General features: G+C 39.6%; 1 protein-coding gene across 1 annotated transcript in view; it reads right to left on the bottom strand.

Annotated features, from left to right (window-relative positions):
- The window catches only part of abca3b (ATP-binding cassette, sub-family A (ABC1), member 3b), a 51,260-nt gene that overhangs the window by 13,183 nt on the left and 25,138 nt on the right, over nt 1-12,939 (bottom strand). The window contains exons 11-17 of the mRNA XM_017705420.2: nt 11,109-11,255; nt 10,120-10,249; nt 9,758-9,912; nt 6,860-7,015; nt 3,290-3,500; nt 3,042-3,192; nt 344-442 (exon numbers count right to left, since the gene is read on the bottom strand). Of these exons, the coding sequence (XP_017560909.1) occupies nt 344-442; nt 3,042-3,192; nt 3,290-3,500; nt 6,860-7,015; nt 9,758-9,912; nt 10,120-10,249; nt 11,109-11,255 (1,049 nt within the window). The remainder of the gene's footprint in view (nt 1-343; nt 443-3,041; nt 3,193-3,289; nt 3,501-6,859; nt 7,016-9,757; nt 9,913-10,119; nt 10,250-11,108; nt 11,256-12,939) is intronic.

Raw genomic sequence — 12,939 nt, 5'->3', positions numbered from 1 at the left:
TACTTTTCCACTGGGAGAAACTTACATAAGGTTCACAGTTGGACCTTTAAACCATTGTTGTACCTTTGAGGGTTCATTTACATTGTTTGTACCTTGATCAATGGAAAACGTACCTGCAAAGTACTTTTATTTCTAACAGTGTACAGTGAACTGGGCTGAGACTCAGATTTTTACATACACAGTCAAACCCTGCTGATATTGATTGAGTGCAGACGGTACATTTACTGTAGTACTATGCCATTCAACTATAGAGACAATACACAGCAAGAAACAACATTCAACTCAGCATTTGAATTTTTCCCTATTTATGGAGAATATTACTTATTTGTGCTTATCCATGTACCTGAGAAAAACTTCCTCCATGGTGGTAACAGAAGCTCCATAACTAGCAATGCCCAACTCCTCTCTGTTCATCTCCAGTTCAGCGAAAAGGAGCTCAAACCTGCAAAAGTTCAACAGAACATTAGATGAAACTGCTAAATCCACCTGTAAGCAAAATATAAATCTTAATTCTGGAGGCAATATTTTATAAAATGTTATAAACTGTCCTATTAAAGGACTAAGAAAACAACTAAGAATAAAACTATGAAACATCATACAAATCATATGTGACATTGATTGGCAGAGAGGATTGTATGAGAGAGAGAAAATACATCTAACATTTGAAACTGAAATTTAAGACTAAAAAATGATCCCTGCAGATTTCTTTAAAAAACTGAAAGCAAGGCTCTCAAAAATAATGAAAGCTGTAATAAATACAAAGGGTGGACACACTGAAATTATATTTAATTGTTAAGACGTCTGTGTAATTGTGAAATTGTGTTTTCTACTTAATTAAATGAATAAAAGGTGGCCTCTGACGTTTGCACAGTCCTGTATCACCTAAGCATACCATCAAAATATGCAAAAAATGCAGCTATAGCTCAATTTAAATACTGGCTGTTGTGAGGGAAGGAATGATTTTGGAAAAGGGGTGTATTGATTTTGGTGTGGGAGAGAAACAGAGATAGTGAGGAGTGGTGTGTGTCTGAGGATAAGACATGCATTGCTTTAAGGCCCTTTGTAATAGACAAATCAATGGGCACATTTACACCCTCTAGCCCCAAGACAGTTTTCAAAAATCAAAGTTAACTATGAGGAGAAGCACTTTGAGACAGTGCGGTTAATCCTTACTTAATGTTTGTCTGGCCTCCTGACAGATAAATGATGTCTGTCTTCATAGCTTTAGCTGACTTGCTGTTATTAAAGCTATTTGTTAGAAGCAGTAGTGTTGATATACGTGCTAATTTGAGGCCTCAGAAGAAGGACAAAGGGGGTACTCTGTAAGAAACATCTGAGTTTTACAGACTTAGATTCCTGCAATTAGATGAGTGTATATGTACGGAAAACAAAAATCAAATAGCAATTGTAGTTTTATGTTAAACACTTTTAAGTACTACTAAAACAAACTGTGGTCAGCCTGCTAGAAGTTGTGCAATATATCTACAACAGCATTTACAGAAATTGTCAGCTTTACTGCACAACTAACACAAAAAGTATTTATCAGAAGTGGCCATCGACCATACCATCTCCACTACAATATAATTTTGTGTTTCAGTTACTGATTATCACATTAAATATATAAAAACCCTAGAGATACTTACAAAAGAAAATCCAATTCACATTCCCAATCATTCTTTACCTCCACTCAGCCCATAATCTTTAATCGCTCATCTATGACTTCCAATTTCACTAAGATACAGGGCTGTATGATATAAGCATTAAATGCAATGATGACAATGATGACAATATGATAAATGATAAATGAAGTAAATTATGAGTAAATTATGTGTCTGACTGGATGTGCAGACTGATTTGTTTCGGGGTTTTTTTGCAGCGTGATGAATTATTTACTAATCAATATTTTTCAGTATTCAATAGAATATGACACTGTTGTCTTGATCTGATATTTTTCAATATAGCACAAATGAGTCTTAGGTTGGGTAATACATTAATGTTATAGTTCCTATTTCAGTTTATTAGAGCATTTAACATTATAAAATACAATTATTGAAAAAATACCTAATGCTTTAGCCACAAGCTCTGTGACCCCTAAGTCAACATACTACACAGCTAACATGCTATTATGTGACAATACAATAAAAACAATACAATACATAATGATGATGCCCATTTAAGCTGAGGGGGGGGTACATGCCTCATCCAGGTCCTATAACTACAGGTGCTAGCTATATACCTGGTTCACCAAGTTTCTAAAACTATGAAAAAATTATTCATCACCTCTATGCCAACAGACCACCTGAAAGACTTGACAAATAATAACCTGGAATCTGATCAGACAGATCAGACGTGGTTGGGATAGTGTAGTGGTTAACACCTCTGCCTTCTACACTGTAGACTGGGGTTCAATCCCCACCTGGGCAAACACCCTACACTATACCAATAAGAGTCCTTGGGCAAGACTCCTAACACCGCCTTGGCCTACCTATGTAAAATGATCAAATTGTAATTCGCTCTGGATAAGAGCGTCAGCCAAATGCCATAAATGTGTACAAAGGTAGTGCAGAAGGTAGGGCAGAAAAAAGCAACCCCCCACAGTAAAGTACAGTGGATCCAAGATGAAGTTTGTTTGAAAGGCTGTTTTAATTCCAATGATACATTCCTTCTTGAACACATGGTATAATAGATTCCAGCAGTATAACAGAAAATTGTTTGTGTGTGCAGAAAATATGTAGAAAATAAAAAAAAGATTTTAAACATTACATCTTTAACTGTAATAGTTTACTACATCATTGAAAAGGGATCTGACTGTCAAATTCTAGCAGTGGCAGTTTTCTCAGGAGCTTTCCTGTATCCCTGTTTTAACCTATCAAGGACCCAGTACTAAAATGTACCCAACCCAGGATTTGAAATATTTAAAAATCCTGTTTGTTCATACCGTCTCTTCAAAAGCTCTTCAACAGATTTAACCACTAAAATCGATATGTACACTGTAATAGCTGAAACTGTTTGCTTTTCTCACACCTGGGGTTTTGTCTTACCGGCTGGTGCTCTCTTTAGGCAGGATATAGGAGAGTTCAGCTCCAGCACTACTCTCCAGTGTGGCATTGGGGACATACATTTGGACCAGACGAGTGATCTCTGATACATTACACAATGCATCTTTTACTATCACCATGTGGTAGCCAGCACCTGATGCAGACAAGTAAACAAATCAGTGACTAACATTCTATCCATTAAATGCACTTTTATTCTCAAAATGTTTTTCCACACAGACAGTTTCACCTACCATATTTGTTTTTGAGGAAGAGCGATGAGCCGCAGCACTGAAGCTCCCCTCCAGCCATGATAGCAATGCGGTCACCCAGCAGGTCGGCCTCATCCATGAAATGAGTGGTAAGCAGAATAGTGCGGCCCCGCTTCTCACCCTGCAGTAGGTCCCACGTGGCTCGTCTCGCTGATGGGTCCATACCTGAGGTGGGCTCATCCAACATTACAATCTACAAAATTTTAAAAAAAAGAAAAAAAAAAAATATACCCATGCACAGATGAAAAAATAGTATCTGCTTCAGGCCAGGCTGAATAATTCCTAAAGATTTTATTACTTTGATTACGTATGTTTCATTCTGTAAGCAGAATGAACGTGTATAAGCCATTTTATATAATTTTGTCCACCCCAGTTGCCCCAATCTTGCATTCCTAAAACTTCCCAGAAGTCCACCTACCTACAAAAAAAAGCTGTACTTTCTTTGCATGAATGAATAATTAAGCAAATCAAGATGGTTGGAACTAAAAACAAGTTCAAATACATTTCAAAGATGGCCAACTTTCCCTTAGAGGACAATTTCACCAATAAAAAAAAGCTTAGAGTAATGTAATTATTGTGATGCAAACAATGTCATTCAGCATGTTCTAATGTCAAATATTCTATTCTAGAGAAACTTTAGTGATTTAGATTTAGATTTTGGTGATAAGAACCAGGGGTCACAATGTTTCCATCGCAAGTATAGACACTTTGTTTACCATTCGAATCTACATGTTTCCTCTGAGTTTCATGTATTTAATGTTGATGACAGTTAAATATTGGTAAGTCCAAAAAATGTGTTTATATAATCCTGATACTCAAGATGCATAAAACAAGCAGGAGTAAACGGGGTTAGAGAGTATCTGAGCCGGCCGAACGTTTCACTCAATGATAGGTGGGGTTTGGAAGAAGGGGTGGGTTAAACCTAGTAGTATTCTAGGTTCAAGGTGGGCAATAGACATTATACTTTAAGTATAAAGATTTTGGAAGAGCAAAAATGTTATCTATTACAGGGAGAGGAAACAAGTATGCAAGTAAGCTTTGCCTCATGCGTGGGGTTGGCTGAGGGCTGAGAAAGTCATTCAAAAAATTCTCTAGAAAAGATGCTTTCCTCAGAGAGCACTGTGGCTCTTACAGTGTGGCGTCGCTCCATCTACCAGACCCAATAGCCCTGTAGTGGTGTAGCAGTAGCTACAATGCTGACAAAATGTTTTGTAGTGCCATCATACTGCATTATAACAAATTCAGATTTTTAAAAGTGGAGAAATGTTTATACTGGGCTTTATTAAGTTGTACAAGGACTTTTATGTTGAACATGGGTAGAGTGGTGGGTTTTCCAGAGTACAGTAGAGTGCTGCAGGTTGACTTTATTGACGTCCTACATTTAGCCAGAAAAAAACAAACAAATAACCAAGAAAATGAATAACCAAATCCCAAAATTAATGTATCATAAAAAAATGTTACACCAACCCAAACCTATACCTGAATAGTTGGTTATTTGGGACCAGCCCAATATACACTGCTCAAAAAAATAAAGGGAACACTCAAATAACACATCCTAGATCTGAATGAATGAAATATTCTCATTGAATATTTTGTTCTGTACAAAGTTGAATGTGCTGACAACAAAATCGCACAAAAATCATCAATGGAAATCAAATTTATTAACCAATGGAGGCCTGGAATTGGAGTCACACACAAAATTAAAGTGGAAAAACACACTACAGGCTGATCCAACTTTGATGTAATGTCCTTAAAACAAGTCAAAATGAGGCTCAGTATTGTGTGTGGCCTCCACGTGCCTGTATGGCCTCCATACAACGCCTGGGCATGCTCCTGATGAGGTGGCAGATGGTCTCCTGAGGGATCTCCTCCCAGACCTGGACTAAAGCATCCACCAACTCCTGGACAGTCTGTGGTGCAATGTGGCGTTGGTGGATGGAGCGAGACATGATGTCCCAGACGTGCTCGATCGGATTCAGGTCTGGGGAACGGGCAGGCCAGTCCAAAGCTTCAATGCCTTCATCTTGCAGGAACTGCTGACACACACATTGTCCTGCATTAGGAGGAACCCAGGGCCAACCACACCAGCATATGGTCTCACAAGGGGTCTGAGGATTTCATCTCGGTACCTAATGGCAGTCAGACTACATCTGGCGAGCACATGGAGGGCTGTGCGGCCCTCCAAAGAAATGCCACCCCACACCATTACTGACCCACTGCCAAACCAGTCATGCTGAAGGATGTTGCAGGCAGCAGATCGCTCTCCAGACTCTGTCACGTCTGTCACATGTGCTCAGTGTGAACCTGCTTTCATCTGTGAAGAGCACAGGGCACCAGTGGCGAATTTGCCAATCCTGGTGTTCTCTGGCAAATGCCAAGCGTCCTGCACGGTGTTGGGCAGTGAGCACAACCCCCATCTGTGGACGTCGGGCCCTCATACCATCCTCATGGAGTCGGTTTCTAACCATTTGTGCAGACACATGCGCATTTGTGGCCTGCTGGAGGTCATTTTGCAGGGCTCTGGCAGCGCTCCTCCTGTTCCTCCTTGCACAAAGGTAGAGGTAGTGGTCCTGCTGCTGGGTTGTTGCCCTCCTACGGCCTCCTCCACATCTGGTCTACTGGCCTGTGTCCTGGTAGCGCCTCCAGCCTCTGGACACTACGCTGACAGACACAGCAAACCTTCTTGCCACAGCTCGCATTGATGTGCCAACCTGGATGAGCTGCACTACCTGAGCCACTTGTGTGGGTTGTAGAGTCCGTCTCATGCTACCACGAGTGTGAAAGCACCACGAACATTCAAAAATGACCAGAACATCAGCCAGAAAGCATAGGTACTGAGAAGTGGTCTGTGGTCCCCACCTGCAGAACCACTCCTTTATTGGGTGTGTCTTACTAATTGCCAATCATTTCCACCTGTCGTCTATTCCATTTGCACAACAGCATGTGAAATTGATTGTCAATCAGTGTTGCTTCCTAAGTGAACAGTTTGATTTCACAGAAGTTTGATTTACTTGGAGTTATATTGTGTTGTTTAAGTGTTCCATTTATTTTTTTGAGCAGTGTATATATATATATATATATATATATATATATACACACACACACACATACATACACACACTGGAAGCAAGTGCAAGTAAAAAACAAAAAACGAAGTGTCTGAATACCTGTTTTCCCTCAATGTAATTGGTATGAAACAAGAAAATTTGCTAAACATGACCAAAGAAGGTTAACAAGGTAAAAAGGTTTTTATGAATAAAATGAGTCAAATTCAGACATTCTTTCCAAAATGTCCTAACCTTTTCCATACATTGCGTCATCTCTGATTATTCACTGTGGGTGCACTGAGACCATCCACCAAAACCCCCAAAGACCAAAGCTTAGCCATCATACACATGTTAATTATTTTAGATGATGTTATGTTAAAGAGATTCATAAATAAATGAACTAAAAAAATACATATCCATCCAGAAGTCACAACTTGCAAGGTGGTTGACACCATGATAATGATTATCATATTGGGGATCTGTTATACTATCGTCAATGGCTGACCTTTGAGTCTCCAATGAGAGCAATTCCAATAGACAGCTTTCGCTTCATTCCACCAGAAAGTGTCTTTGACCGAGCATGCCTTTTGTTCTCCAGATTCAGGATGCGGATCATGCGATCCACCTCATCTGGAATGTTCTCACGGGGGAAGCCCTTCAGCTGGAGAGGCAATAGAAGGAAGACAAAAAAAAAACAGACAAGGAAAGAGAGTGAACATTAAGCGTTTATATATAATGTAAAATAAATAAATATTAATTATTAGGGTCCAAGCACGTAGTGCAAGAACCCTATTGCTTTTGTGCAGGTTTTACTTATTATTCTTTTTCTGCCCTGAAACGGAACGCACAGCCCAAACCATAAGTCCTACAGACTTGAAACTTGGTCAATAGGTAGTAGTCCCTCCCACTACTCAGACGCAAGAAATCAGCCCAGTCGGCCACAAGGGGACGCTATAGCACAGGTCAACGCGTTTGGGCCAATAACACCTAAACCAGATTTTTCCCATACATTTTTTTCTAGGTTCATTGTGTCCAAACAAACCACTTTCATATTTGGACTGTTTAGCTCTGCCCAATACTGCAAAATATGTGAAACCTACTTTTGTGAACTAGTCCTCCAATTTTTGCCCGCTCCTCATGTATTTGGTCTCAAAAAATTCAGAGGAGCCTGAACCTCAATAATTATTGAAAACATTTTGAGTTTTCCCGAACAACATGGCTGCCATATGCAAATGAACCCTTATGGAAAAATTCTAATTAATTCAGAATTAATAAAAAAATTTGTAACTCATGAATCGTTCAGCCAAAAAATTAGATATACACATATACACAAATAACTTGATATACACATTCGGCAAAAGATTCTGAGATGGCCATTCGATTTTTATGCGCATATGTAATTAGGGGGCGGGGGTTAATGCTACATAGCTGTTTCTCTGCATCCGTACATGCGATCAAGCTGAAACTTTGCATTCAGCATCTATTCCCCATACTATAAGTGATATTTTAAGGACAATTTGATACATTAAAATTTGTGGCAGGGTTTTGACAGGCTTAACACTGACCAATCATCATGAAACTTGAAAGGTGTCTACATGTATCCACTTCCTAACAACCAGTCAAGTTTCAAAAGATTTGACCACTGGAGGGCGCTATTCATAAAAATAAACCTATTATTACATGTCATTACTATATTATTACAAGGTTGATGGAAATTCCATATGAATCCACATTAAAACACTTCACCATTTTTTAGTAATCATTAACGGTTTGAAAACCATACTTTTCGAATTAGTCTCTGGATTTTGACCCAATCTTTTTGAATTTGTTCGAGAATAATTCTGGGGCCTCTCCAGGTAAAAAATGATCAAAAACGTGTTGAGTTTTTTACACAGTGTTGTGTGGATAAATCAATTAATTACTGCGGTCATGGCACTGCTAACTTGATTTGCTATAACTCGACAGTGATTGGGCAGATCATCTCCAAACTAGAAGGATGTGTACATACTGAGAGTCTAAGGGAGTGTACCACTTCTGGTCTAGATTGGCCTTTAGGGGCACTTTAGCACTCAAAAACACTTAAAAAAATCAATTAAATTGTTATTACAATGTTATTACAAGGTTGATCAATAAACAATTGGTGCCATACAACTCAGTTCACTCACCTGAACAACTTTCTAATTGCATGTCATGTCAAAAATTGTATTGCTTGTCTGGTATTTTGCCTTATTTGTTCAAGGATTTCACTGTACAAAGGCTTATTAGACAAAGGTCAAAAGGTAATTCTCAGCAAAACCTGGTGAACGTCTATGGTTTTAGACTATCATATTGAGGCCTTTTGACTAATTCTGACCCAGTTTCACTGAGCTGCTCTACACCTAAAGGGCCCCTTATGACTTCATTAGGCCTCACTATGGCCTACATCAAATCAATGGGTTAAGTACAGAACCAGTCCACTGCGCAAGTGGTACTATGTGAGAAATGCTGCCATTAGTCATGCAGTGCTGACTATGTTATAAACCTCTTGGATGTTCTATAAACCAATGTAGCTCAGTACATATGAATGGAAACTTATAATGTGGATAAAGACTTCAGCTCGTGGTTTATGGCAACTGAAGGCCTTTTGATGATATGAGTTCCTTTCAGTTCTATTCACTCTGCCTTCGAATAAGATCCAAACAGCTTGAGGCCTTTTTAGGCTAAATGACTAAAGACTAAACCTGCAGAAGGGCCTGAGCTGCTGGTGTGTGCTTGAACCCGCTCATCGCCGCTTGCGGTTATATTTAGCTTTATTATTAGTTTTTTCACTCTAAGGGCTACACGACACCAAGGTTAGGAAGCAAACAAAAAAAATCAACATGGATCCCACAAAACAAGGGAACTATGTTTCAGAAATGGTACTGCTCCAGAAAAAACAGAACCATGTGTCACCTGTACTATATCACCATAACACTGTGCTGTACGTGGACTTTTTTTGTATGCCTGTACTTTCAGAACTATGTTAACACTTTTGCTTGTTTACATATATGTTCTTGTGCTGACCTGCCAAAGAACCTGTGTATTACATACATGAGGTGACAAAAGTTATTCTGATTTAGATTCTGATTGCAGCATTCAAGTTCTATTTAATTAGGCCAGCAGTATTGAATGTACTACAAAAACTCTGTTACAGTTGCTAATATGGTAATATGATGTTAGAATAGGTTTTACTTTATTGAGCCATTCTGCAACAGACATTTGTTACTTTGCTGTCTAACAATGCCCTGTTTGAGAGTAGCACCACCAGCAGAGCAGTGTCACCTGGAGCAGTAGATGTTAAGCCATGCCCAAAGGCACAGTGACAGGCTGATCATATCCTGATGCCTACAGATTTTCAAGAAGATAGCAATAGGATGGGAACTACCTGAGTGTAGAACAGAAGGTGTTCTCGGACAGTGAGGTTGTCGAAAAGCACATCATGCTGAGGGCACAGACCCAGGCTGCGGCGAATCAGCGCCATATCTTGGCAGATATCGTAGCCATTAATATATGCTCGTCCACTGCTAGGAGGAAACAAGCCTGGGAGGAAAGAAAAGAAACAAGGATGGTAAAAGAGGCAGGGGAGAAAGCAGAGGGATATCAGACTGTTGCTGTGGGACAGTGACAATACCACAGCATTCATTCAAAATGTTTACTTTAATCAGCAGGTCATCCTTTGAGACATAATTTTGTCTTTTAGTTTTGCCTGTCAGTACTTATTGGAGTTCATAAATTTGAACATCTCACCAGTCAGCATGGACAGTGTAGTGGTCTTTCCAGCTCCATTGTGTCCCAGCAGCACAGTAATCTGACCTTCAAACATGTTCACAGTGAGATCTTTTACTGCCTCTTTGGTCTTATTGCCCACTTTGAAAACCTGCAGAGGAAAATGAACACAAATCTAGTTACTTTGCCTCAATTAGACTGATGCAAATAGCAAGAGAGCGAGAAAAGATTAAAAACGAAGCTTACTGAAATTCACTATATTGCCAAAAGTATTCACTCACCCATCCAAATCATTGAATTAGTGTGTCAAAATCACTTCCATAGCCACAGATGTATAAAATCAAGCACCTAGGCCTGCAGACTGCTTCTACAAACATTAGTGAAAGAATGGGTCGCTCTCAGGAGCTCAGTGAATTCCAGTGTGGTCCTGTTATTGGATGCCACCTGTCCAGTCGTGAAATTTACTCGCTATTAAATATTCCACAGTCAACTCTCAGTGGTATTATAACAAAGTGGAAGCAATTGGGAACAACTGCAACTCAGCCACAAAGTGGTAGGCAAAGTTACATGACAGCGTGGGGTCAGCGGATGCTGATACTACTCTAGAGCAGTGGAGACGTGTTCTCTGGAGTGACCAATCATGCTTCTCTGGATGAATTTGAGTGGAGACTGCAAGCCAGGCCTTCTTGTCCAACATCAGTGTCAGACCTCACAAATGCACTTCTGGAAGAATGGTTAAACATTCCCATAAACATATTCCTAAACCTTGTGGAAATAGTTCCCAGAAGAGTTGCTGCAAAGGGTGTACCAAAATCATATTAAACCCTATGGATTAAGAATGGGATGTCACCCATGTTCATATGTGTGTGAAGGCAGACGAGTGAATACTTTTGACAATATAGTGTAGCTCATGCACTGGTCAGGCTGATCTTATACAATGAATGCATAGTCGTCTGCTCTCTAAATGAAACTAAAAGATGGACATGGCACACAGTTGTGTCCTACGATACCTTGGCCAAGTGTTTGATCTTGACTCCTGAGACCAGTCCAGCTGGCTCCTCTTCGAAGAATTCACCTTTAAGCGCTTTCTCAGCATCCTCTTCTTCCTCCTTTTCTTTCACCAGGGCAACTCTAGGGCTGCTGAACCAGTAGGAGGGCTGTGAAAGGCATGTGGAATGTGTATTTTTTTGGCCAAAATAAAATTTTCAATTTACTATAAAAAAAAAAAATATTAAATAAAAAAATACAATGAATTCTCATGACTAGGTTCAGCAATCCACTTATTGATATAACAGCATGTGGGAGAAGCAAGCTTGAAGAAGCAGCGTCTTGCTCACACCTTTTTTACAAATATTCACTCATTTTGAATTTGATGTCTGCAACACGTTCCAAAGATGTTGAGACAAGGAGATGTTTACCACTGTGTTACATCACCTTTCCTTTTAACAACACTCAATAAGCATTTGGGTACTGAGGACACTAATTGTTGAAGCTTTGTAGGTGGAATTCTTTCCCATTCTAGCTCGTTGTACAACTTCAGTTGCTCAACAGTCTCCATTGTCGTATTTTGCGCTTCATAATGCGCCACACATTTTCAATGGGAGACAGGTCTGGACTGCAGGCAGGCCAGTCTAGTACCCGCACTCTTGTACTATGAAGCCACGCCGTTGTAACGTGCAGAATGTGGCTTGGCATCGTCTTGCTGAAATAAGCAGGGACATCCCTGAAAAAGACATTGCTTGGGTGGCAGCATATGTTGCTCCAAAACCTGTATGTACCTTTCAGCATTTATGGTGCCTTCACAGATGTGCAAGTTACCCATGCCATGGGCACTAACACAACCCCATACCATCAGAAATGCTGGCTTTTGAACTTTGCACTGATAACAATCCAGACAGTCCTTTTCCTCTTTGGCCTGGAGCACACGACGTCCATGATTTCCAAAAACAATCTGAAATGTGGACTCGTCAGACCACAGGACACTTTTCCACTTTGCGTCAGTCCATCTCAGATGAGCTCAGGCCCAGAGAAGCCGGCGGCATTTCTGGGTGTTGTTGATATATGGCTTTCGCTTTGCATGGCAAAGTTTTAACTTGCACTTGTGGGAGCGACGAACTTTGTTCACTGACAATGGTTTCCTGAAGTGTTCCTGAGCCCATGTGGTAGTATCCGTTACAGAATGATGTCAGTTTTTAATGCAGTGCAGCCTGAGGGATCGATGGTAACGGGCATTCAATGTTTGAATGCAGAGATTTCTCCAGATTCTCTGAATCTTTTGATGATATTATGGACTGTAGATGATGAAATCCCTAAATTCCTTGCAATTGCACGTTGAGAAACGTTGCTCTTAAACTGTTGGACTATTTGCTGATGCAGGTAAATTAATCTGTATTATACACTGCTCAAAAAAATAAAGGGAACACTCAAATAACACATCCTAGATCTGAATGAATGAAATATTCTCATTGAATACTTTGTTCTGTACAAAGTTGAATGCGCTGACAACAAAATCACACAAAAATCATCAATGGAAAGGTAAGAGTGCAAAGAGAACAAAAGAGCAGGGATATAGTCAATCGTGTATAATGTGGTATAATTGTCCAACTTATGATATGAGCATGTTTTAAATGGGAATTTACTACTATTTTACTATTTTATTTAACATTACATCTAAAACTCAGAAGAAATATGTAGGTCTACAAGCGATGTACACTGCTCAAAAAAATAAAGGGAACACTCAAATAACACATCCTAGATCTGAATGAATGAATATTCTCATTGAATACTTTGTTCTGTACAAAGTTGAATGTGCTGACAACAAAATCACACAAAAATCATCAA

The sequence above is a fragment of the Pygocentrus nattereri genome, chromosome 14, assembly GCF_015220715.1.
Source record: "Pygocentrus nattereri isolate fPygNat1 chromosome 14, fPygNat1.pri, whole genome shotgun sequence".
Lineage (NCBI taxonomy): Eukaryota > Metazoa > Chordata > Actinopteri > Characiformes > Serrasalmidae > Pygocentrus > Pygocentrus nattereri.
This window is presented reverse-complemented; position numbering and strand designations above follow the sequence as displayed.